The sequence below is a fragment of the Trichomycterus rosablanca genome, chromosome 11 (genome assembly GCF_030014385.1).
Source record: "Trichomycterus rosablanca isolate fTriRos1 chromosome 11, fTriRos1.hap1, whole genome shotgun sequence".
Lineage (NCBI taxonomy): Eukaryota > Metazoa > Chordata > Actinopteri > Siluriformes > Trichomycteridae > Trichomycterus > Trichomycterus rosablanca.
This window is the reverse complement of record NC_085998.1, coordinates 3,676,996-3,702,097: the sequence shown is the minus strand read 5'-3', so window position 1 is coordinate 3,702,097 and position 25,102 is coordinate 3,676,996. Positions and strand designations below refer to the sequence as shown.

General features: G+C 38.0%; 1 protein-coding gene across 1 annotated transcript in view; it reads right to left on the bottom strand.

Moving 5' to 3' along the window:
* Positions 1 to 25,102, bottom strand: part of LOC134323347 (protein unc-13 homolog C-like) — a 211,599-nt gene that overhangs the window by 132,632 nt on the left and 53,865 nt on the right. Inside the window, exons 9-13 of the mRNA XM_063004851.1 lie at positions 22,945 to 23,172; positions 15,738 to 15,879; positions 8,304 to 8,473; positions 7,477 to 7,592; positions 6,317 to 6,480 (exon numbers count right to left, since the gene is read on the bottom strand). Of these exons, the coding sequence (XP_062860921.1) occupies positions 6,317 to 6,480; positions 7,477 to 7,592; positions 8,304 to 8,473; positions 15,738 to 15,879; positions 22,945 to 23,172 (820 nt within the window). The remainder of the gene's footprint in view (positions 1 to 6,316; positions 6,481 to 7,476; positions 7,593 to 8,303; positions 8,474 to 15,737; positions 15,880 to 22,944; positions 23,173 to 25,102) is intronic.

Here is a 25,102-nt window from a genome sequence, read left to right as displayed (position 1 = left end):
AATTAATCAAATGTCTATGCAACGATCTGTTCAAAAATCATTGTCAGTAGCCTCTGAAGTAATAATAATAATAATAATAATATTAATAGAAATAATAATAATATTAATGAAAATAATAATAATAATAATAATAATAATAGAAATAATAATAATATTAATGAAAATAATAATAATAATAATAGAAATAATAGTAATATTAATGAAAATAATAATAACATTAATGAAAATAATAATAATAATAGTAATTATAATAATATTAATGAAAAAAAAAATAATAATAATAAAAAAAAAAATAATAATAATAATGAAAATAATAATAATATTAATACAAATAATAATAATAATAATAATTAATAGTAATAATAACAGTAATAATAAAAAAAAAAATAATAGTAGTAATAATAATAATAAAAATAATAATAGTAATAATAAGAATAATAACAGTAATAATAATAATAACAAAAATAATAATAATTAATAATAATAATAGTAATATTAATAATAATAATAATAATAATAATAATAATAATAATAATAATAATAGTAATATAATAATAATAGTAGTAATAATAATAACAATGATAATAATAATAACAATAATAATAATAACAACAATAATAGTAATAATAATAATAATAAAAATAATAATAACAACAACGACAACAAAACAACAACAACAACAATAATAATAATAATAAAAGAGGTTAAATCTGCTTGTCCCAGGAAAGTTTGAGAAATCTGTCACTGTGTAGTCTATTGAGAGATATTTTATTTAAAAAAAACACTCCTGACAGCATTTAAAAAATTGTTTTACACTACAGTATTAACATCACAATTGTTTAAAATGCTTTATGCATAAACGTCTTATTCATTTGCAGAGTTTCACGCTCATGAATACAGTGAAACGAGTATAAACTGTAAACTACGTCTGTATTTCTTCTCTCTGAGCACTTCTGCAGCACTGCGGCTCTCTGCCTCTTTCTGCAGGAAATCCACCGCAATCCCAAATCCCATCCCGCCCGATGTGAGACGGGTGAGAAAGGTCAGCGGCCTGACATTTCAATCAATGTGTCGTCCAGAGAAACTGTTAACTAACTCCAACGTGCGGTCCGGTCGAGTACGAGTGTGTGTGGTAAAGAGAGAGAGAGAGAGAGAGAGAGAGAGAGATGCTTACAGAACACCTGAAGCTCTGAGCTGTCTCTTCCTTACAGAGCGCTCAAAATATAAATAAAATACAGGACAATTACTATAAATAAACACGTCATACCCAAAATCATTGTGCTAACAACCCAGTCCTGTAAAGAACTCAGACTCGGGTGCTGAGCACTGGCCTGGAGAAGCTACGGCCGTCTGATTGACCACAGTGTTGTATATTTGATGACCGATGTGCCAATGTACAGTGTATCACAAAAGTGAGTACACCCCTCACATTTCTGCAGATATTTAAGTATATCTTTTCATGGGACAACACTGACAAAATGACACTTTGACACAATGAAAAGTAGTCTGTGTGCAGCTTATATAACAGTGTAAATGTATTCTTCCCTCAAAATAACTCAATATACAGCCATTAATGTCTAAACCACCGGCAACAAAAGTGAGTACACCCCTAAGAGACTACACCCCTAAATGTCCAAATTGAGCACTGCTTGTCATTTTCCCTCCAAAATGTCATGTGATTTGTTAGTGTTACTAGGTCTCAGGTGTGCATAGGGAGCAGGTGTGTTCAATTTAGTAGTACAGCTCTCACACTCTCTCATACTGGTCACTGAAAGTTCCAACATGGCACCTCATGGCAAAGAACTCTCTGAGGATCTTAAAAGACGAATTGTTGCGCTACATGAAGATGGCCAAGGCTACAAGAAGATTGCCAACACCCTGAAACTGAGCTGCAGCACAGTGGCCAAGATCATCCAGCGTTTTAAAAGAGCAGGGTCCACTCAGAACAGACCTCGCGTTGGTCGTCCAAAGAAGCTGAGTGCACGTGCTCAGCGTCACATCCAACTGCTGTCTTTGAAAGATAGGCGCAGGAGTGCTGTCAGCATTGCTGCAGAGATTGAAAAGGTGGGGGGTCAGCCTGTCAGTGCTCAGACCATACGCCGCACACTACATCAAATTGGTCTGCATGGCTGTCACCCCAGAAGGAAGCCTCTTCTGAAGTCTCTACACAAGAAAGCCCGCAAACAGTTTGCTGAAGACATGTCAACAAAGGACATGGATTACTGGAACCATGTCCTATGGTCTGATGAGACCAATATTAATTTGTTTGGTTCAGATGGTCTCAAGCATGTGTGGCGGCAATCAGGTGAGGAGTACAAAGATAAGTGTGTCATGCCTACAGTCAAGCATGGTGGTGGGAATGCCATGGTCTGGGGCTGCATGAGTGCATTGAGGGACACATGAACTCCAATATGTACTGTGAAATACTGAAGCAGAGCATGATCCCCTCCCTCCGGAAACTGGGTCGCAGGGCAGTGTTCCAGCATGATAATGACCCCAAACACACCTCTAAGACGACCACTGCTTTATTGAAGAGGCTGAGGGTAAAGGTGATGGACTGGCCAAGCATGTCTCCAGACCTAAACCCAATCGAACATCTTTGGGGCATCCTCAAGCGGAAGGTGGAGGAGTGCAAAGTCTCGAATATCCGCCAGCTCCGTGATGTCGTCATGGAGGAGTGGAAAAGCATTCCAGTGGCCACCTGTGAAGCTCTGGTAAACTCCATGCCCAGGAGAGTTAAGGCAGTTCTGGGAAATAATGGTGGCCACACAAAATATTGACACTTCAGGAACTTTCACTAAGGGGTGTACTCACTTTTGTTGCCAGTGGTTTAGACATTAATGGCTGTATATTGAGTTATTTTGAGGGAAGAATAAATTTACACTGTTATATAAGCTGCACACAGACTACTTTTCATTGTGTCAAAGTGTCATTTTGTCAGTGTTGTCCCATGAAAAGATATACTTAAATATCTGCAGAAATGTGAGGGGTGTACTCACTTTTGTGATACACTGTACATGAAACGAACCTTCTCACCAACCTACCCACACAATCTATCGACTGACTGACTTTCCTACCTATCTGTTTACATACTGGTTTACCTACATATTTACCGACTAAACTACCTACAGTACCTCCTACACTATATTGCCAAAAGTATTCGCTCGTCTGCCTTCACACACATATGAACTTGTTTAATATGATGTCGACCCACCATTTGCAGCTATAACAGCTTCAACTCTTCTGGGAAGGCTTTCCACAAGGTGTTTATGGGAATTTTAGGAGTGTGTTTATGGGAATTTTTGACCATTCTTCCAGAAGCACATTTGTGAGGTCAGACACTGATGTTGGACAAGAAGGTCTGGCTCGTAGTCTCCGCTCTAATTCATCCAAAAGGTGTTCTATCGGGTTGAGGTCAGGACTCTGGACCAAACTCGCTCATCCGCATCTTTATGGACCTTGTGCTTTGTGCACTGGTGCACAGTCATGTTGGAACAGGAAGGGCCCATCCCAAAACTGTTCCCACAAAGTTGGGAGCATGAAATTGTCCAGAATCTCTTGGTATGCTGAAGCCAGGCCCCCATCCCTCATGAGAGTGACGCACGGCATTCTGGAACACCAAAATAATGGCACCCGCTCTTGTAAGTTTTTAGCAAGCTAACCGCTCGCGTCAATTTGGGTTTTCATATGTTATTTTTGGGGTGTGTAAATAATTATTTTAAATAATTTTGACTTCATCGCTGACGAGAGCGCCGGGTAAACAACCTCTTTAGAGGAATGTAAACTTAATACAGTATAAGAACTGGCTAGTCAAAGAAGTGGATTTGGTGGAAAAACTAGTCTAAAATTGATGGCAAAACAAGAACATAAATTATTAAATAATACATCGAGGGTGCGTCTTTATTAAAACACTGTAACCGGACGCTCAGAGATACTTCACTGATCTTTGAAGTGTATTAAAGAGGTAGAAATGACGGCGTCCCGGTGAATTTAATGTTCTTTATCCACTTCAAACAGCGGCCGCGATGCTTCAGGCAGAATAAATGGACGTTTTTTTAGAGGTGTGAGTGTCCACGCTGAGCTGAGAGCAGCATTTGTATAACATTTTTTTCGGTTCGAGTTGGCGTAGCACCCCACGGTGAGACTTTCATTCAGCAAGACGGCCGCTTTTTGGAGCAGGTTCAGAAACGTGGACGTGAGAGAAGGATTCATTCACGGCACACCGGGAAGGGGCAGTGGGACAGTGATTGCGTAGTGGTTAAGGTACTTAAGGGCACATTCACATGAGAAGTGTGCCGTTGTTTCCTATGGAGTGTGGCACCTGGCTTTTGCCGCTGATCACTGCCAGATATCAGCTGTTGGACCCTTGAGCAAGGCCCAACCCTCAGTTTCTTGCTTTTGTATTCAGTCACAATCTTTGGCCATAAATGTGATTTTATTTGGAGTGTTTTCTTTCTACTCACTACTGTTATATATATATATATATATATAAAAAAAAACAGAATAAAAAATATCATCGCACCGGCTGCTCAAGTCAAGCACGAGTCCAGACCTGATGAAATTATTTCCAGGGTGGAGCAGGAGTCTCAGACATCAAATTTACACCACGTAGCGCCCCACTGTGAGACTTTCATTCAGCAAAACGGCTGGTCTTTGGGCCAAATTCAGAAACGTGGACGTGAAAGAGTGATTAATTCACAACAAAAATGGTATTTTTACTTTTAAATTTTATTTATTTTTTGTTTTGATTATTTGAAGTGTGTCAGCAAACATTAAATTCTGAATAACACCCTAAATTTAGTTCATATAACAAAAATAATATTTTTATTTCTAATTATTATTAATTTTATTAAAAAAAAATATTGTAATCATCAAAAGTGTCAGAAGCAAACATTAAATTCTGATTAACACCCGAAATTTAGTCAATATAAAAAAAATATAATTTGTGTTTTTAATTTTATTATTATTATTATTATTATTATTATTATTATTTTATTATTATTATTATTATTAATATTGTTTTATTATTATTATTATTATTATTATTATTGTTTTATTATTATTGTTATTGTTATTGTTATTGTTATTATTATTATTAATTATTATTATTATTATTATTATTATTATTATTTTATTATTATTAGAAGTGTGTTAGCAAACATAAAATTCTGATTAACACCCAAAATTTAGTTCAAACAAAGTAAATCTTATTTTTTTATATTATTATTATTATTATTATTATTTTATTATTATTATCAGAAGGGTATTAGCAAACATTAAATTCTGATTTACACCCTCAGTTTAGTTCCTATGAAGAAAAACCAAGACTGGGAGTCGATTCCTTGATTCCTCAAAATGACACATAAGTCAAATCCGAAGCTTCAAAATGGATTAGACTTTTAAAGAAATAAAACAAAACGTTTTTTAAAAGGTCGTGGATCAAATATTATTTGTTCTCTATAAGAACAGACTTGATTTTTACATGGTCAATACATGGTCAAAAGTATGTAGACACCGCTTACAATTATTAAGCTCAAGTGCTTTAGCAGCGACAGTTGCTAACATGTATTAATGTACACAATTACATGCGTTCAGCTTTGTGGATACGGTTTAGGGAAGGACCTTTTTATAAAGACATGGATCAAACACACACAGCTCGACCTCACTGAACACTTTTGGGATAAATTAGAATACTGCCTGTGAGCCAAGCAGTCTTTTAGCATAAATTAATGGGCACAAATGACCACTGATAGATACAAGAAGGTGATAGGGGGGTTAAGCTGCGGCAAAACGACTTCATATCAATGCTCATGATTTTAGAATGTCAAAAAAGCTCATGGTCGGGTGTCCACATACTTTTGACCACATAGTGAATCTCCAAGCCTGAAAATGCTAATATTAGCGTGTTCTTTACTACATTTAATACTCTTGATTATTGTAACGGGCATGGCAGGTGAAGACACATATCTGCAGGATTAAACACACTGTAGGGCCAGCTACTCAATACACCAGCAGGTGGCAACCAAACTTTTAGAAAGATCAAACAGAGGGAACTCGAACCGTGAGCAGATATAAAAACAGCAGGACAGCTGGTACAATTGATCTGTTACATGCACCCTGTAGGGGGGCGATCCATGCAGACACTCATCTATATTCTGTGAGCAATTTAAAGTAGCCAATCTACCTGCTGTCACGTTCTTGGAAGCTCTGGGGAAGCCAGAGACGAGAGAAGCTCGAAATCAAACCGGAACCCAACAGCTGCATCACACAAACGCCACCACGCTGCCAGTTTCTGTACGGTTGAACACACACTTACGTCATGGCCTGGTAGATGGACTCCACTCCGAAACGCAGGGCGAACTCGTCCACGATCTCCTGAGAGACGTCATCAAAGTAGACCTTCCAGGCCTCGTCACCTTTCACCGCGGGAATCTTCACTGCGCCGCTATTCTTCACCTCGGTGAGGTAGTGGAACAGGTTCTGCACAGGTCAGGTAATAGACACACATGTGAGGTCACCACCATGACTAAAAGTATATGGACATTCTTTTGAAACTGTGGTTTTGGATGCCTGTTGCTAACAGTTGACGCAAACCACAAAGCCATGCAAACTTCATAGATAAAACAAATGGTCATAGTGAAACGATTAGACTTTTCACCTTGGAAGTGTATTGGGCTTAAAAGATCTTGGAAAAATATTTGGAAGATCTTGGGTTTGGAAAGATCTTGAACTTGGGAGGATCTTGGGCTTGGGAAGATCTTGGGCTTGGGAGGATCTTGGGCTTGGGAAGATCTTGGGCTTGGGAGGATCTTGGACTTGGGAAGATCTTGGTTTGGAAAGATCTTGGTTTGGAAAGATCTTGGGCTTGGGAGGATCTTGGGCTTGGGAGGATCTTGGGCTTGGAAAGATCTTGGGCTTGGGAGGATCTTGGGCTTGGGAAGATCTTGGTTTGGAAAGATCTTGGGCTTGGGAGGATCTTGGGCTTGGGAAGATCTTGGGCTTGGGAAGATCTTGGGCTTGGGAAGATCTTGGTTTGAAAAAAAAATCTTGGGCTTGGAAAGATCTTGGACATGGGAAGATCTTGGGCTTGGGAAGATCTTGGGCTTGGGAAGATCTTGGGCTTGGGAAGATCTTGATTTGGAAAGATCTTGGGCTTGGGAGGATCTTGGGCTTGGAAAGATCTTGGACTTGGGAAGATCTTGGGCTTGGGCAGATCTTGGGCTTGGGAAGATCTTAGTTTGGAAAGATCTTGGGCTTGGGAGGATTTTGGGCTTTAAAATATTGTGGGGCCCTTTTGGGGAGTTCTGGATGTTTCAGTGACGAAGCAATTGTTTGGGGAATGTTTTAAACGTATTAGAACACTGACTGTGAGCCAGGACATACTGTATCTTCCAACATCTTATACATTTTCATCTGGCTAATTGAAAATAAATTCCTGCAGTCACGACGTTACAGGATCCAGAAAATCTGACCCACCTCATGTAAACACGTGTACTGTCCATGTGGTGGAGCCACTTTCTCCTCGCCCTTCATCTCCACACTGATCTTCAGCCTGATAGCTCCAGACACCATCGACTTATCAGTTCTTTTCTCTGTAGAAAAGAAACAAAAAAAGAAGAGTGAGAACAAAGAAAAAAGAGAGCAAGAAAGTAAAAAAAATAAAGAAAGAAAAATAAAGAAATAAAAACAAAAAATAAAAAACAAAAGAAAGAAATAAATAAAAAAGAAAAGAAAAGAAAAAGTAAAGAAAGAAAGAAAAAATAAAAAAAAGAAAAAGAAAAAAATAAACAACAAAACAATAAAAAACAAGAAAGAAATAAAAAACAAAAGAACAAAATGAAAAGAAAGAAAACAAAGAAGGAAAAAACAAAAGAATAAAAAACTAATAAGAAAGAAAGAAAGAAATGAAAGAAGTGAAAGAAAGAAAAAATTTAAGAAAAAGATAAGAAAGAAAGAAAGAAAGTAATGAAATAAAATAAAAAACAAAAGAAAGAAATGAAAGAAAGAAAAAAAGAAAAAAACCACAAAAGAATAAAAAACTAAAAAGAAAGAAAAACAAAAGAAAAAAAGAAAAGAAAAAAATGAAAGAAAGAAAAAAGAAAAAAAAGAAAAAAAGAAAGAAAAAAGACTTCTTGTCCCCGACTGTCTCCACTTTAGCAGAAGAACCACGGAAATCGTGGCATTTTACTCTTAATATTGGACTTTATGTAATTTGTAATGGACTTTTATATATTGCTGTCTTTATGTACAAACTCCCTTACATAAAAGTCGTTTTTTTTAATAACTGTGAGTGAGATTTGTACCGAGGTTGTACCACACGTCCATCTCTCCACTCAGCATGCGAACTTCGATGATGGTTTGACCCAGGAAGTCGTCAGACTCCTTTTTGAAATGCTGTTTGACGCGAGACTTGATGTCGTCGTCCTCGTCCCACACTCTCACTTTGATGCGGTCTGTAGCGTTGTGGCACTCGCTGGAATATATAAAAGAGAGAGTTACAATAGCACCAGGTGAACCCACTCGCTAATTACACTCACATTTCTGTCCCTAATTTACCCCTCGTTACAGACTTTACCTAAATCACACCCCTCACATCACCAGATTTACAGTAGCTGTATGTAAACGTTAGACCCAGCAGATTATTATTAGACGTTTAAATCATTCAGTCAGAGAAAAAGAAGCCCTGCAGAAATCAGTCAAGGTCAAACGTTTACTGTAGTAATGTGTTCGACCTCAACTGTGTTCTGACACACTCGCTGTAAACACTCGCTTCACCAAGTGCCTTTAAAGGTCAAACGCTTCAGTGCATCTTAAAACAGGAAACCGGAGACACTTGGGGCCCAACACACACACACACACACACACATCCTCTGCCATTAAAGCAGAAACCCTATATCACAACATAAATAAATATATAGCTACAGAACACCGAGCTGCAGAACACTGTGCTACAGATACATAACACAGCAGAACAGAGCACAGGGTTACAGAACACAGCAGTAAAGCACACAGCACTATAGAGCACAGCACAACAGAACACAAGGTTGCAGAACACAGCACTATAGAGCTCAACAGTACAGAACACAGGGTTGCAGAACACAGCACTGTAAAGCTCAACAGTACAGCACACATGGTTGCAGAACACAGCACTATAGAGCTCAACAGTACAGAACATAGCACTACAGAACACAGCACAAAAGAACACAGGGTTGCAGAACACAGCACTGTAGAGCTCAACAGTACAGCACACATGGTTGCAGAACACAGCACTATAGAGCTCAACAGTACAGAACATAGCACTACAGAACACAGCACAAAAGAACACAGGGTTGCAGAACACAGCACTATAGAGCTCAACAGTACAGAACACAGCACTATAGAGCACAGCAGTAAAGAACACAGCACTATAGAACACAGCACTATAGAGCACAGCAGTAAAGAACAGAACACAGCACTATAGAGCACAGCACTATAGAACACAGCACTACAGAACACAGCACTACAGAACACAGCACTATAGAACACTATAGTGCTGTGTTCTGTTCTGTAGTGCTGTGCTCTATAGTGCTGTGTTCTATAGTGCTCTGTTCTGTAGTGCTGTGCTCTATAGTGCTGTGTTCTATAGTGCTGTGTTCTGTACACTAGCTTCACTACAGAACACAGCACTATAGAGCACATCACTACAGGACACAGTCAGTCACTCACATCTAGCTGCAAATTAGAGTAGCAAATCCACCTTCTGCATGTATTTAGAAGATGAGAGACCCCATGTGACTAAGCAGCACAGATTCCACCAGCTAAGTCACTGTGCCACTCTCAGAAAACAAAAACCATATTTCATCTGTGTTATATTTCAGTGGAGTCCAGAATATTTCGGTAACGTTCTGAAGGAACCTTTCGGCTCTGAGGGAGGACAGTGAGATTTAAAGCTGGTTTTTATGAGGTTATTATAATGAGAACGACTGTTTACGACCGAGAGAAGAGAGAAGAATAATAACGAAACGCAAACGAAGAAAAATGAATGAGTCTGAGTGCAGAGGAAACAGAGAGAAGAGAGATGAGAGAGGAAACAGAGAGAAGAGAGAGAGGAGAGAGAGGCCGAGTGATGGAGAGGAAAACAAATGTGGAAGAAGAAAAGCGAGAGAGACGGAAGCAGGAACGGACGAAAGCCTGGGTGATAAATGACGAGAGGTTTCCCCTCCAGTCCAGAACAGAAAGAGCGATGGTCTCATCTACCATCTCACAGACGGAGGAAAAGCTTCAGTCAGTCGCACAATTTAGATCTAATTACCATTAAAAAAAAAAAAATAATAATAATAAATAAAAAATAAATAGTTAAATAATCAAAAAAATTATAATAATAAATAAATAAACAATAAATAATAATAATAATAATAATATTAATAATTAATAATATTAATAATAGAAAGAAAGATAGAAAGAAAGATAATAATAATAATTAATAACAACAACAACAACAACAACAACAACAACAACAATAATAATAATAATAATAATAATAATAATAATAATAAATAATTCTGGAATGAACCAGAACATCTTGTGCCCAGCTCTTTTGACTGGACGAGTTTATCTAGATTTAGAAACTCCAGTGTCCTGCACAGAGTCCTGACCTCAGCCCCAACAGACTTTCTTGACCAACATCAGTGCCCAGCCATTTAAATGTTCTTTTGACTGAACGGGCACAAATTCCCACACAGACATATTTCAAAGTCTGAAGCCGTCTTACAAGCCGTCACTCAGCTCACGGTCAGGTGTCAGGTTCAGAAAAGTTGGGACAGGGTGTAATACATGATTCATTCTTTTTGACATGGTGGCGCAGTGAGTAGCGCTTTTAACTGGTATAGTGAACGTAATAAATAATATAAGTATTTAGACTCCTGTGGCTGAAACGCATGAATGTAAAATTAGAAGGGGTGTCCCAATACTTTTGTCCCTATAGTGTATATTTCCAGCATAAAAATGAAATGATCTGGTCTTGAGAGGCTCAGTGAGGGACGGAACACCCTCACAATCGCTTCTAAAACGCTGAAGGAACAATAAGTCACCATAAATACCGGGTTCCTCTTTACCTCACAGAAGTCCAGCACATCGGTCAGTACTGAAGACCTTCTGCTCTCATCACGCTGAACAAGTCTGTCCCAATTCAACCCCCCTCCCCCTGCGCTGCACCCGCTCAGGGACCGATTACACTCCTGTAAATGACAGTCATTTCCTCCTCAGATTCTCACCCGTCACCTTCGATATCATCAGTGCGGTGAAGGTTCTAACTCCAGCCTTCAGGTTCAGGTGCAGAGTTTTACTCGGAATACAAACCCCAGCTTCAGAACAGTTGGGACAGGGTGTGAAACGTGGTCAGTTCTTTTTGATATGGTGGCGCAGTGGGTCGTGCCTGGAAGGGCCTGGGTTTGATTCCCCAGCAGGATGGCCAGAGTCCTTTCTGTGTGGAGTTTGCATGTTCTCCCTCTGTCAGGTTAATAGGAGCTAATAGAAATGGTTTTACGTGTGTTGATGGGTGGATGGATGTTGAATGGATGGATGTTGGATGGATAAGTGGATGGGCAGTTGGTTGGTTAGTAGGTTAGATGGATGGATGGATGGTTGGATGGATGTCAGAATGAATGGGTGGTTGGTTTGTTGGTTGGTTAAATGGATGGATAGATGGATGATGGACGAATGGACGGGTGGATGGATGGTTGGTTGGTTAGTTGGTTAGATGGATAGATGGATGGATATATGGGTTATTGGTTGGTTAGTTGGATGCATGGATGAATAGATACATTTATGGATGGATGGATGGATGGATGTTGGCTGGACGGAGGGACAGTTGGTTGGTTAGTAGGTTAGATGGATGGATGGATGGATGGATGGATGGTTGGATGGATGGATGAATGGATATATGGGTTGTTGGTTGTTTAGTTGGTTAGTTAGATGGATGGATGGATGGTTGGTTAGTTGGTTAGATGGATGGATGGATATATGGGTTGTTGGTTGTTTAGTTAGATGGATGGATGGTTGGTTAGTTGGTTAGATGAATGGATGGATATATGGGTTGTTGGTTGTTTAGTTGGTTAGTTAGATGGATGGATGGATGGTTGGTTAGTTGATTAGATGGATAGATGGACGGATATATGGGTTGTTGGTTGTTTAGTTGGTTAGTTAGATGGATGGATGGATGGTTGGTTGGTTGGTTAGTTGGTTAGATGGAAAGATGGATGTATGGATATATGGGTTGTTTAGTTGGTTAGTTAGATGCATGGATGAATAGATACATTTATGGATGGATGGTTGGATGGACGGACAGACGGACGGGCAGTTAGTTGGTTAGTAGGTTAGATAGATGGATGGATGGATGGATGGATGGTTGGATGGATGGATGGATGGATATATGGGTTGTTGGTTGTTTAATTGGTTAGTTGGATGGATGGATGGTTGGTTAAATGGTTAGATGGATAGATGGATGGATGGATATATGGGTTGTTGGTTGTTTAGTTGGTTAGTTAGATGCATGGATGGATAGATACATTTATGGATGGATGGATGGTTGGATGAATGTTGGATGGACGGATGAATGGATGGATGGATGAATGGCTGGTTGAATTAATAGATTTAAGATCTAGCTGGCAATCAATGTTTCAATTCATCCCAAAGAAGTTCAGTGGAGGTCCTGTAAGCCAAACTGATCAAACCCTGGCTTTATGGTCCTCGCTTGGTGCACAGGGGTGCAGATACTTTTGGCCATATAGAGTAACATAAACAGCATCATTAAATTTATTATAAATGCTAAGGCCTAATGGGTCTGATTCTCATCCATTGTTCCGAATGCTGTGCCGAGCACTAACGTCCTGACTCAGTGTGTTTCAGACAGAATAATCACATTAGCGTCGCAGTAATTACGTTAAACATGGAAACGTACCGCTGCTCTATAATGGCGCTATTAAGGCTGATACATGCTTCCTCAGAAATAATGTGCTGGTGTGGCATAATGGTTCCAGGGGTTCGAATCCTGGCTGGGCTCACAGATACAGACCTAACGATGGTGGGACACATCGGTGCACCCTTAGTGCCAGTCCCAGGCCCGGACACACAGCAGCGATGTGCCAATATCTGCCAAATCGAGTATGAAATCAAATATCCGTGATCCGCTGTGGTGACGCCCAATGGGTGCAGTCGAAATAATAAAAATAATAATAATAATAATTCCCCAGATGTGCATTGGAGAGCAGCATGAGAGCTAGCCCACAACTGCTGAGATCTGAGGTTCAAATCTCAGCGGTGCTATCAGCCGGTTGGGCAATAACATTACAGGCTAATGTTCAGTCATGATGTGCCGCCTGAAATTGAAACTGCACAGCATAGTAAGTGTAAAGCGGTAAAAATGCGCTAGCACACCAGAACTGACATCTCAAACTCACAGGTTCGAGTCTCAGCCCTGCTACTGATCGGCCGAGCGCCTATACGAACAATGATTGGCTCATCTGAGGGATTGACGGAGAGGATTCTTTATGACTGCCGCAGTTACGACCTCTGCTGGCCGATCGATGGCACTGCACAGAGACGGGGGATAACGGAGATTGATGCTTGACTCTCTGTGCGTGATACGGATCTCCATATGAACCCACTTCATGCAGGTGAAACGAAGCGCTTGGCCACTGCACACGTGTCGGAGGGGTGTGTGTTAGTCACGACTCTCCTGGGTCAGGAACGGAGGTCCACAGCAGTAGAGAGGGAATTGGATACGACTAAGTTTGGGAAAAAAAAACAGCCCAGATTAGCGATGGCTGTTTAACACCTGCTGAATCTTACAGGGTTTTATTTCCACTTTCTCTTTGCTGGTTGTTTGAAATGTTCTGCCGAGCGCCGAGATAATAACTCAAAATGTTTTAGAACCCAATAACGACTTCATAAACTGAAAATCATGGAGTCGTTTTATCTATAGATCATTTTTATTGTCTGACGCGATGAAAACGAGCATCAGAACCAGGATCCAGAAGTCCAGGATCAGATCATCCTTGGATCATCTCGGGTCTTTCATCCTAACGCTGACCGGTGGTTTAACACCCCTGCTTTCAGAGAACAACCGTCATTACGTTTACATTGACGGCGTTTAGCAGACAACAGCTTGAGCAATGAGGGTTAAGGGTCTTGCTCAGAGGTCCAACAGTGGCAGCTTGGCAGCAGTAAGGCTTGAACCAACAACCTTCTGATTACTACTCCAGTCCCTTAACCGCTAATGCCAAATTCACACGGAGTTGCCGAGTCGCTGTACAGTTCGCACTACACGATTGGATCTCTTGTAATCGGGAGTCTTTCAAGTCATTGTGGTTTTCACACTACACGACTGATCGGCGATAAGGGGTCACACACACGACACCATCTATCACCGGGATGAGTTTGTCTGGTCTCCCAAACTAAGTTTTGTCACGAAAACACACGTGAGAAATGACGAGGGGTTTAGAGATACCACGTCCAAAAATGCACGTCAACAATAAGCGAGCGATCAAAGTTTGTGCGCTGATGTGCAGCGTAAAAGAAAAGAGGAAAAATAAATTAATCTGGGTGAATTTGGTTACGTGACCAGCAGGGGGCGTCTGTTCTGTTCTGTTCTGTAGTGAGTTGGAGGTTAATAAATATTTTTCCCACGTTTTTACACTCCTCCCCCGGGTTTTCCAAACCCCGTATCCTGCGTTCTCATTGGCTGTAGTTCGACATAGCACTCGCTGCCAGTCGGCCGACTGATCAAGATATTTAGCCTGCTAGATATTTTATATTTGGATCGAGTTGTTGAGCGGTTCACACAGAGATTGAGAGCTGAGTTTCGATCCCTGAGTTGCTCCCGAGCTGCCACATCTAGCGCCGACCAGTCTGCAAGTGAAAATCAGGGCAAAAAACTGTGTAGTGTGAACTAGTCATAAGCAGATCTCGAGCTCTGGAGTTCGAATCTCAGCTCTGCTATCGGCCTCAAAAAAATTCAGCAAAAAGAAAATGAATGAATAAATAAAACAGAAAAAAAGTAAAATAAACTGTTGCTGCAAAGTTATAAGGGGCGTCCCAATACTTTTGTCCGTATACTGTCCAGCTGGTCAGAACCTGAACTTGTGCTGTTAATAATGGACGAAGAACCCAGAGCAGCAGTGACCACAGTTCCTTCTTTACTCCGAGTACGTTTATACAAACCTAAAAGTCACTAAGTGCTTCTTTTTCTCTAAATGACGTCCATTAGTCTAAATAAATAAATAAACCGGTACCAGTAAATAGGAACAGTTAACCTGAAGTAAAGAGTTCCGGGACGACATAATGACTTCATTAAGTCAAACGGGTTCATTCCTGGGCGGCACGGTGGCGCAGTAGGTGGTGCTGCCACTTTACAGAAAGAATGGGCTGGAGTTTGCATGTTCTCCCTGTGTTCCTGTGTCTGTGTGGGTTTCCTCCGACAGTCAGGATAATTCCTGGACTCCACCGAACAGCAGGAGCTGCTGTTGCAGCAACAAACAGGAGGAACCCAGTCCAACCTTCCATCCTGCATGCAAGACAGGCCACGCCTTCTTTACTGTGACTGACAGGTACACAGGCCACACCTCTTGTTTAATACTGACAGGTACACAGGCCACGCCTCCTTTACTGTGACTGACAGGTACACAGGCTACACCTCCTTAATGATAAGTCACAGGTACACCTTGTTTGTAATTAGCTAATATAAAGAAAATAACACTTACAATAAGAACTTCTCGTCCCAGACCGGGTTCAGGTTCCCGAAAATGGTTTTGGTTCTTCGTTTGGTTTTTCCCACCTGCACAGTCACATAGGGGTCACTGGAACCGGTCTTATCCTTCGCCTGCAGACCCTGAGCACACAGCACTACAGAGAGGAAAGAAGAATAAAAGAGGAAGAAGAATAAAAAACAAGAAAGACGAAGAAAGGACACAAAAAAGAAGAAAAAAAGGATGAATAAAAGAGGAACAACAAAGAACAGAAAGAAAAAGCAAAAAAGAACAGAAAGAAACAGAAAGAACAAAAATAAAATGAAAAATAATAAGAAAAGAAAAAGAAAAAAGAACAGAAAGATAAAAAAAGAACATACAGAAAAAGAACATACAGAAAAAGAACATACAGAAAATGAAGAAAGAAAAACAGAAAGGAAAAAAAGAAGAAAGAACAGAAAGAAAAAAGAAGTAGAAAAGAAGAAAGAACAGAAAGAAAAATAATAATAAGAAGAAAAATACAAAGAAAAAAAGAAGAAAGAACAGAAAGAAGGAAAGAAAAAAAGAAGAAAAAAGAACAGAAAGAAAAAAGAAGTAGAAAAGAAGAAGAAAGAACAGAAAGCAAAATAATAATAATAAGAAAAATACAAAGAAAAAAATAAGAAAGAACAGAAAGAAGAAAAGAAAAAAGAACAAAAAGAACAGAAAGAAAAACAATAAGAAGAAAAATACAAAGAAAAAAGGAGAAAATTAAAAAAAGAAGAAAGAACAGAAGGATATTGAAAAAGAAAAATGACAGTAAAAAAGATGAAGAAGAAAAAGAAGCAAAAGATAAAAAGAAACAAATAATAAGGAAAAGAAGAAAAAATTAGACAAGGATGAATAAGACAAAAATGAAGAATAAATAGATTTATTAACATTTAGATTTATTTATAATATTCTTGTATTTCTAACACTTGATGGGTCATAAATAAACAGACAGTAGATCTAACGATCGGTTATACGAGTCAAAAGTTTAAGAGCACTCGTACAAAATGCTTTTATATTAAAATGTGTTTTTAATCAGACTTTTCTGTCTGTGCCACCTGAGATTTTACAGGAATGAACCCAGCTGCAGGACACTGAACCCACCGTGGTCACAAATATAACCAAAATAAAACACTCAAGGGAAACGAACCAAAAACCATCAGTGTGTTAGTCTGAGCAGGGGGCACCACACCCCACACGCTCTCAACAAAGTGAGGTGACCATGTGCTCACACACACACACACACACACACACACACACACACACACACACACACACACACACACACACACACACACACACACACACACACACACACAGGAGAAGGAGAGGATGGATAAAAGAAACAGGATGAGATCTGAAGTGGCACCAGCGCCAACCTGTGCCAATCCCAGCTGAGAAAGAACAAAGGAAATGAAGTCGATAAAACCGGCGGCGACTTCAAAGAGAAAAGTCAGACGACACCTCCGACACCGGACGTGACCTGCACCCGAGACGGAAATGCGTGGCACCTGTCGTCCTGACCACACCTGAGGTACCGAACGTCCAGGGTGGGTCAACTTCAAAAGGAAAACCACCAGAGATCAAAAGAAAAGCAAAGGAGCCTTTGTGAGGTCGTGCACTGATACTGGATAAACAGCTCTGGCTGGCAGCCAAAGTTCCAATTCATCCTAAAAACGTTCAGTGAGGTTAAAGGGCACAGGAGTTTCTGCACAGAGCGGCACGGTGGCTCATCTCACAGCAAGAAGGTTGTGGGTTCAATTCCCAGTCCCAGTCTTTCTTCTTCTCCATCTTAATTTTCTTCTCTCTTCCCTTTTCTTCTTTTTCTTCTTCTACTTCTTCTTTTTGTTCTTTCTTCTGCGTCTTTTTTGTTCTTTCTTCTTTTTCTTCTTCTTCCTTGGTGGCTTGGTGGGTAGCACTGTCACCTCACAATAAAGAAGGTCCTGGGTTCGATTCCCAGGTGAAGCAGTCTTTATTTTTCTTCTTCTTTCTTTTTCTTTCTTCTTCTTTCGTTCTTCTTCTTTTATTTATTTTCTTTTTTCTTCTTGTGTCTTCTTTTTCTTCTTCTTTTTTCTTCTTTTTCTTTTTTCTTCTTTTTCCTGCTTACTCATCTTTATCTTCTTCCTCTTCTTCTACTACTTATTTTTCTAATGTTTGATGTTTCTTCTTTTTCTTCTGTTTCTAATTCCTTTTCTTCTTTCTTTTTCTTCTTTTTCTACTTTCTTCTTTCTCTCTCATCTTCTTTATTTCTTCTTCTTCATCTTCATCATCTTCATTTTCTTCTACTTCTTAATTTTCTACTTCTTCTTTTTGTTCTTTCTTGTACTTTCTTCTTTCTCGGTGGCTCGGTGGGTAGCACTGTCGCTTCACAGCAAGAAGGTCCTGGGTTCGATTCCCAGGTGAAGTGGTCTTTATTCTTTCTTCTTTTTCTTCTTCTTTTTCTTCTTTCTTTTTCTTTCGTTCTTCTTCTTTTATCTTCTATCTTCTTTTTTCTTTTCATCTTTCCTCCTCTACCTCCTCTTATTCTTCTACTTTTTTTTTGTTCTTTCTTCCATCTTCTTCATCATTTTCCCCTTCTACTACTAATTCTTATTTTTCAGATTTTTATTTCTCTTCTTCTTTTTGTTCTTTCTTCTACTTCTTCTTTCTCTTCTTTTTTTCTCCTCAGTGGCTCGGTGGGTAGCATGGTCGCCTTTCAGCAAGTGAAGCAGTCTTCTTATTCTTCTTTGTCTTCTGTTTCTTTTTTCTTCGTCTTCTCCTTATTTCTTTCTTTTTGTTCTTTTTTGTTCTTTCTTTTTTTTCTTTTTCTTTTTTCTTCTTTTCCCTTCTTTTTTCTTCTTATTTTTCTACTTATTTTTGTTCTTTCATTTTCTTCCTCTTCATCATATTCCTCTTCTACTACTAGTTCTTATTTTTCTAATTTTAGATTTTCTTCTTCTTCTTCTTCTTTTTCTTCTTTCTTCTTCCTCGGTGGGTAGCACTTTTGCCTCACAGCAAGGAGGCAACAGGTGAAGCGGTCTTTCTTCTTATTCTTCACCTTTTTTTCTTTTTTTCTTCTTTATCTTCTTTCTATTTCTTCTTCTTCATCCTTTTTGTGTGGAGTTTGCATGTTCTCCCCGTGTTTGTGTGGGTTTCCTCTGGGTGCTCCGGTTTCCTCCCACAGTACAAAAACATGCATTACACTGATCAGGATAAAGCATATATATATATACATATATATATAATTGTTTAATACTACACGTCCCATCAAATGCATTTCTGTAATCAGATCAGAGCAACGGTTCGAACCTGAAGCTGCGAGGCTGTCCACCAGCGTGTCCGTGTAGATAAAATCCCCAGAAATTAATTAGAGTTCCTTGAACATCCCGTGCTGCCGCCATCGTTTTTCACTCGCCACCGTACAGGGACGCCGAGTGCTCGCTCATTTAATATGAATGAGTGAGAGGATGAATTATTCAGTCTGTTCATCCTCCACAGTGTCTACGTGTGTGTGTGTGTGTGTGTGTGTGTGTGTGTGATGGACTGGTGACCTGTCCGGGGTGTTTCTTGCTTTTTTGGCCAGTGAATCAGACCCACAGCGACCCTGACCAGGATAAAGCGATGACAAAACATACAATGAATGAATGAATGAATGAATGAAGACACATCATTTCCAGTGAAGCTTCCAAGTAACTAAATTCCAAACCCTTGAGACTCCCAGACATCAGGGGCCTCTCAAGGGCCCAACAGTGAAATTGAACCCCCCGTCCTTTTATTTACTAGGCTCATATTGGTGGCCGGCATCCAGCATCCAGCGTGCGAGTGTATTTGGCGAGGATTTGCTGATGCGAGTGTTTGGATGAACCTCATTCCTCTCAGGATCTGAGAATAAATTTCGGAGCCGTCAGACCGCCCCCCCCATGGAGCCGAACCTCCCCTCCAGTTAAACCTCTATACCATAAAAATATCGAACCCCGCAGGAGGTGTGGGCCGGGCTGTCCGTACCGAGGCTGGATCGATGTGCCATCCCGGCGTTTATTAATAAATAAGTCAATGAGTTCATGAGCGAAGCCTAAATAAAGCAGGAGGGTCGAACAGGAGCGCTAAATTAAAGCAGGAGAATATTCACCCCCACCCCCCCACCCATCTATCTACCCCCACTTATCTATCTACCCCCACCCATCTATCTACCCCCACCCATCTATCTACCCCCACCCATCTATCTACCCCCACCATCCTGGCACACTGATCCACGATCTTACAGGAGACGCGAGGTAAAGATTCCAAAAAATGCTGTTATTAGGGTTTGTGCTTTAATGCCAGACAATCTCAGAGTTCTTCCTCATGTAGCTCCTCATCACACCTAGAGAAACGTAACTTGTAGGACTTTATGTGGTTCAGCAGCTCGTGTTCTGTTCTGGTCGTCTCGTCCACTCGCTCAGTGGTGATCATCTTCATCCTCCAGCAGTTTTCTGATGTTGTTCTCAAAATCCTGGATGTGTCTTTCTTCTTATCTGTCTGTCTGTCTGTCTGTCTGTCTGTCTGTCTATCTGTCTGTTGGTTTGCCTGTCTGTCTGTCTGTCTATCTATCTATCTGTCTGTCTGTCTGTCTATTTATCTGTCTGTCTATCTGTCTGCCTGTCTCTATCTGTCTATCTATCTATGTCTGTCTATCTGTCTGCCTGTCTCTATCTGTCTGTCTATCTATCTATCTGTCTGTCTCTCTGTCTCTATCTATGTATGTATCTGTCTATCTATTTTTCTATCTGTCTGCCTGCCTGTCTGCATGTCTGTCTGTCTGTCTATCTATAATCTATCTGTCTATCTATAATCTATCAATCTGTCTGTCTGTCTGTCTGTTTGTCTGTCTATCTATAATCTATCTGTCTATCTATAATCTATCAATCTGTCTGTCTGTCTGTCTGTCTATCTAAAGTGGAACTTGAAATGGCAACCTTCTGATTGCTAGTCCAGGAACTTAACCGCTGAGCTACCACTGCCCTGGCCTATGATATATAATATAATACTATACTGGCGGAGACTCTTGAGGACTGCAGGTCCGAGTCCTTTCTGTGTGGAGTTTGCATGTTCTCCCTGTGTCCGTGTGGGTTTCCTCTGGGAGCTCCGGTTTCCTCCCACAGTACAAAAACATGCAGTCAGGTTAAGTGGAGATACTAAAACTTGCACAAGTGTGTGTGTGTGGGTGTGGGGGGGGGATTCATTGATTCATTGCTCAATGAATCAGACCCACTGTGACCCTGACCAGGATAAAGCGGGTGGTAAAACTGACAGTGAATAAATGAATGAATTTGGTATAAATTGTGTTTATATAAACAAGCACCCGCTGCACTCAGGGATCTCAAAGGCTTGTGGTGAGTGCTGTCTGTATCCTTAATGGATTCTGAGTGGTGTGTGTGTGTGTGTGTGTGTGTGTGTACTAGCACTAAAGTGGTTTGAAGATTAGTGGACAAAGCACGTGTACAAAATAGAAATAATCAATATATCGACCGCTTGGACATACATTAAATCTAAATGCGCTACATCACCACTGCTGGAGTCCGGGTTTGAATCTCAGCTGTGCTATCGCCCAGCCAGGCACCTACATGGACACAGTCTGTTGTCGGCTGACTGCACGCAAGATGGAAAATTTTGTAAATAGTGAGGAGTGTGTGGCTCGTCCGTACATGATACCGCTCTCTGTGAGACTCTTTGAGTCTCTGGTAGGGGAAAAGAAGCGGTTCACAAGTCTGAAGGGCACATGTCAGTCTGTGGCATTTGTTGTTTTATTGTTTGAAGAAGCTCAGACTTATCTATTTTTTTTTTAATTCACTGACCAAAATCATAACATTAGGACCAGTCTAGATACGTAAAGCGCAAATAAAGCTAACAAATGCTAACTCACTGTATTAGCTACAAATATACAGGAAAAAAGAAAACCAGCTAAACAGTGCTGGCACTTTTATTAACATTTAAACATTTAAATTTTGGGATTCATGTGTTTTTATAAAATTTTTGTTTTGTTTTTTAGTTATTTATTCCCTAAGTTCCTTATTTTTTTTTTTTAAATTTGTTTTAAATACTTTATTATGTTTTTTTATTTCGCCTATTTATTTACTTAATTTTTTTTTTTTTATTTAGTTATATATTTATTTATTTAGCTAGTTCCTTATTTATTTCTTTTTATTATTTTTTAATTTCATTTTTAATTTGTTTTAAATATTTTTATTGTATTTATTTATATAGTATATTTATTTATTACATTTAATTTAGTTAGTTCTTTTTTGGTTTTTACATTTTATTTATTTATTTATTTATTTACTTTATATATTTATTTTTGATTTGTATTTGATTTTAAATCATATTCATTCATTTTATTTATTTATTTTGTACATTTTATTTATTTGTTTATTTATTTATTTTACATTTTATTTATTTGTTCATTTATTTAGGTATACATTTATTATTATTCATTTCTATTTGTCTTAAATGTATTTATTTATTTAGCTAGTTCCTTATTTACTTATTTTAATTATTTTTTAATTTTATTTTTAATTTGTTTTAAATACTTTTTATTGTATTTATTAATAGTTTATTTATTCATTACATTTTATTTATTTAGTTCTTTATTTATTTTTCACATTTTATTTATTTATTTAGTTTATTTAGTTTATTATTTATTTTTATTTGCTTTTAAATCATATTTATTTATTTAGTTTTTACATGTTATTTATCTGTTGATTTATTTAGTTATTTACTGAATTAATTATACATTTTATTCATTTATTAATTTAAGTATTATTCATTTTTATTTGTCTTTAAATTGTATTTATTTATTTAGTTGTTTTTAATTGTATTCATTTATTTATTATCTATCTATTTATTTATTTATTTAGAAAAAGTCTTCCCTAAACTGTTGCTATAATCAGTTATATAAAGGAGCAACAGTTTATGGAAGGCTCTTTCTAAATAAATAAAAAGGCTAAATAAATAAATTACATTAATAACACCTGTTAGCAGTTGTTGTGGCTGAAACACGTTCAAATATTACTTTTGTCCATGTATATTTTTGACCCAAAATGTTTTCAGGAACTAAAAGAACTAAAAGAACTCGACTATTTTAAATAAAGAAGTTCTTGTTCCGGTTATTTTCCTACAGAAACCATTAAAATCATAAAAGCTGCATGTATGTGAGTAAAAGTCTAATGTGTGCACTGACCGATGATGGCGATCTTGGCTGACCACTTGGACATGCCCTCCAGCACGGCCTGTTTGGCACTCTTTAAGTGAGAGGTGAAGTCTTCTTTAGAGAGCTGGAACATCTCCTGGATAAGCTCGAACACCTCGGGTCGGTTCTTCTCGCGGATCTTCATCCTCTCCTTCATGGCCATGATGATGTTCTGGGTTTTATCTTCTGCACCGTGTTTAGAGCTTTTCTCCACCGCACCTGAGAGGAGGAACACAGAGACGGGACAGAGAGGATTAAATATTTAATACATAAACAGCAAGTGATGAATTTGGAGGTAAAAGCACTACTTTACGAGGAACCCATAAGTGTCTGTATTTAGTTCTTATTGATTTACTTTTTACATTTTATTTATGTATTTGTTTAGTAAGTTATTTAATTATTTATTTTATTTTATTATTTATTTGTATTTATTTATTTATTTAGCTATTTTTTATTTATTTACTATTTTACTTTACACTTTTTTTTAATTTAAATATTTATTCTTTTATTTTTATTTAAGTTTTAAATTTCATTTATTATTCAGTAGTTAGTTTTTTATTTATTTGTATATATTTAATTATTTAATTGTATTTATTTATTTAAATGGTTCTTTAATTATTTATTTATAGATTTATTCATTTATTTATTTAATTGTATTTAATTAGTTATTTAATTATTTTTAATTGTATTTATTTATTTATTATCTATTTATTTTTAACATTGTATTTATTTATTTATCTATCTATTTACTTATTTATTATCTATGTATTTTTTACATTGTATTTATTTATTTATCTATTTATTTATTTATTTATTTATTTATTATCTATGTATTTATTACATTGTATTTATTTATTTATCTATCTATTTATTTATTATCTATGTATTTATTACATTGTATTTATTTATTTATCTATCTATTTATTTATTATCTATGTATTTTTTTACATTGTATTTATTTCTCTATTTATTATCTATGTATTTTTAACATTGTATTTATTTATTTATTTATTTATTTATTTATTTATTTATTTATTTTTAAGAGATCTGGGCTTGACCATATCAAAAGAGAGAGAGAGAAAAAAAAAGACATGAAACAGTTGCCCTTCCTGACGTAACATCCCTATTTCTATCCCTGCTTGGGACCTGCACTGTGAGCGCACTGACACCTCTTATTGGCTAGACAGTTTTGGCCAATGAAGAATTGTTGTTTTCAGTATGACAATAAGTCACTTTTATTATCATCCTTATTGTTATCTCTTTAAACACATTCGTTTAATAACACTGCCCCCTTTTTTCGGCACTCGACCCCGAGTATTTAAACCTGTCCACTTGTACCACCTCAAATCTGTGTAAAATAAAATAAATAAACAAAGAGAGAGAGCGAGAGGATCAGGAGGCTACAGCAGGTTATACAGCAAGTTATACAGCAGGTTATATCAACACTTTTCTTTCTTCACGAGGGTTCAGTGTAGTTCTCACCACACGCCAAATTAAGCTTTCTCTGTTCTGAACTGTTATTTCATTCCAAATATTTGCGATCCGCAGTCAAATAAAAATTAGGGGGCACAAACCCGCGGGTACAGAGCGCCGCCCGTACCTCCGGAATATAAAGCACCCACAGAACAAACACGAGCTGTTTACTTATCAGGATTAAATCCTCCTCACAGGGTCACGTTATTCCTATTAAAAGCTGCTCGAGCAATAAAGTAAATAATAAAGAAGCTAAACTGCTGTTGAATACGAGTGTGTGAGCGTTTCCTCGTTCTGACGGAACGTTTCTGCTGTAAATCATCATTAATGTGACGGATCGACGGCGACGCTCATCTACTGTCAGACATTCAGCCTGGAGAAGCTCTCACTAAACATCTTTATATTTCTTAATCTTTCTATTTAACGTCCTGTCTGACAGACTAAAATAACTAAAGCGGTTCCTTTTATCTTAAACGAGTTCTACTGTAAAATATTTCCCCTCCAATTTAGTCATATCTATTTATTCTCTACTGCTGCAGACCTTCATTCCTTACCCAGAACTGTGACTACGTTATTTAGTTATTTTTTATTTATTATGTCATTTATCTTTTTTATTTATTATTTTATTAATCTTTTTTATTTATTATTTTAATAATCTTTTTTATTTTGTATTTTA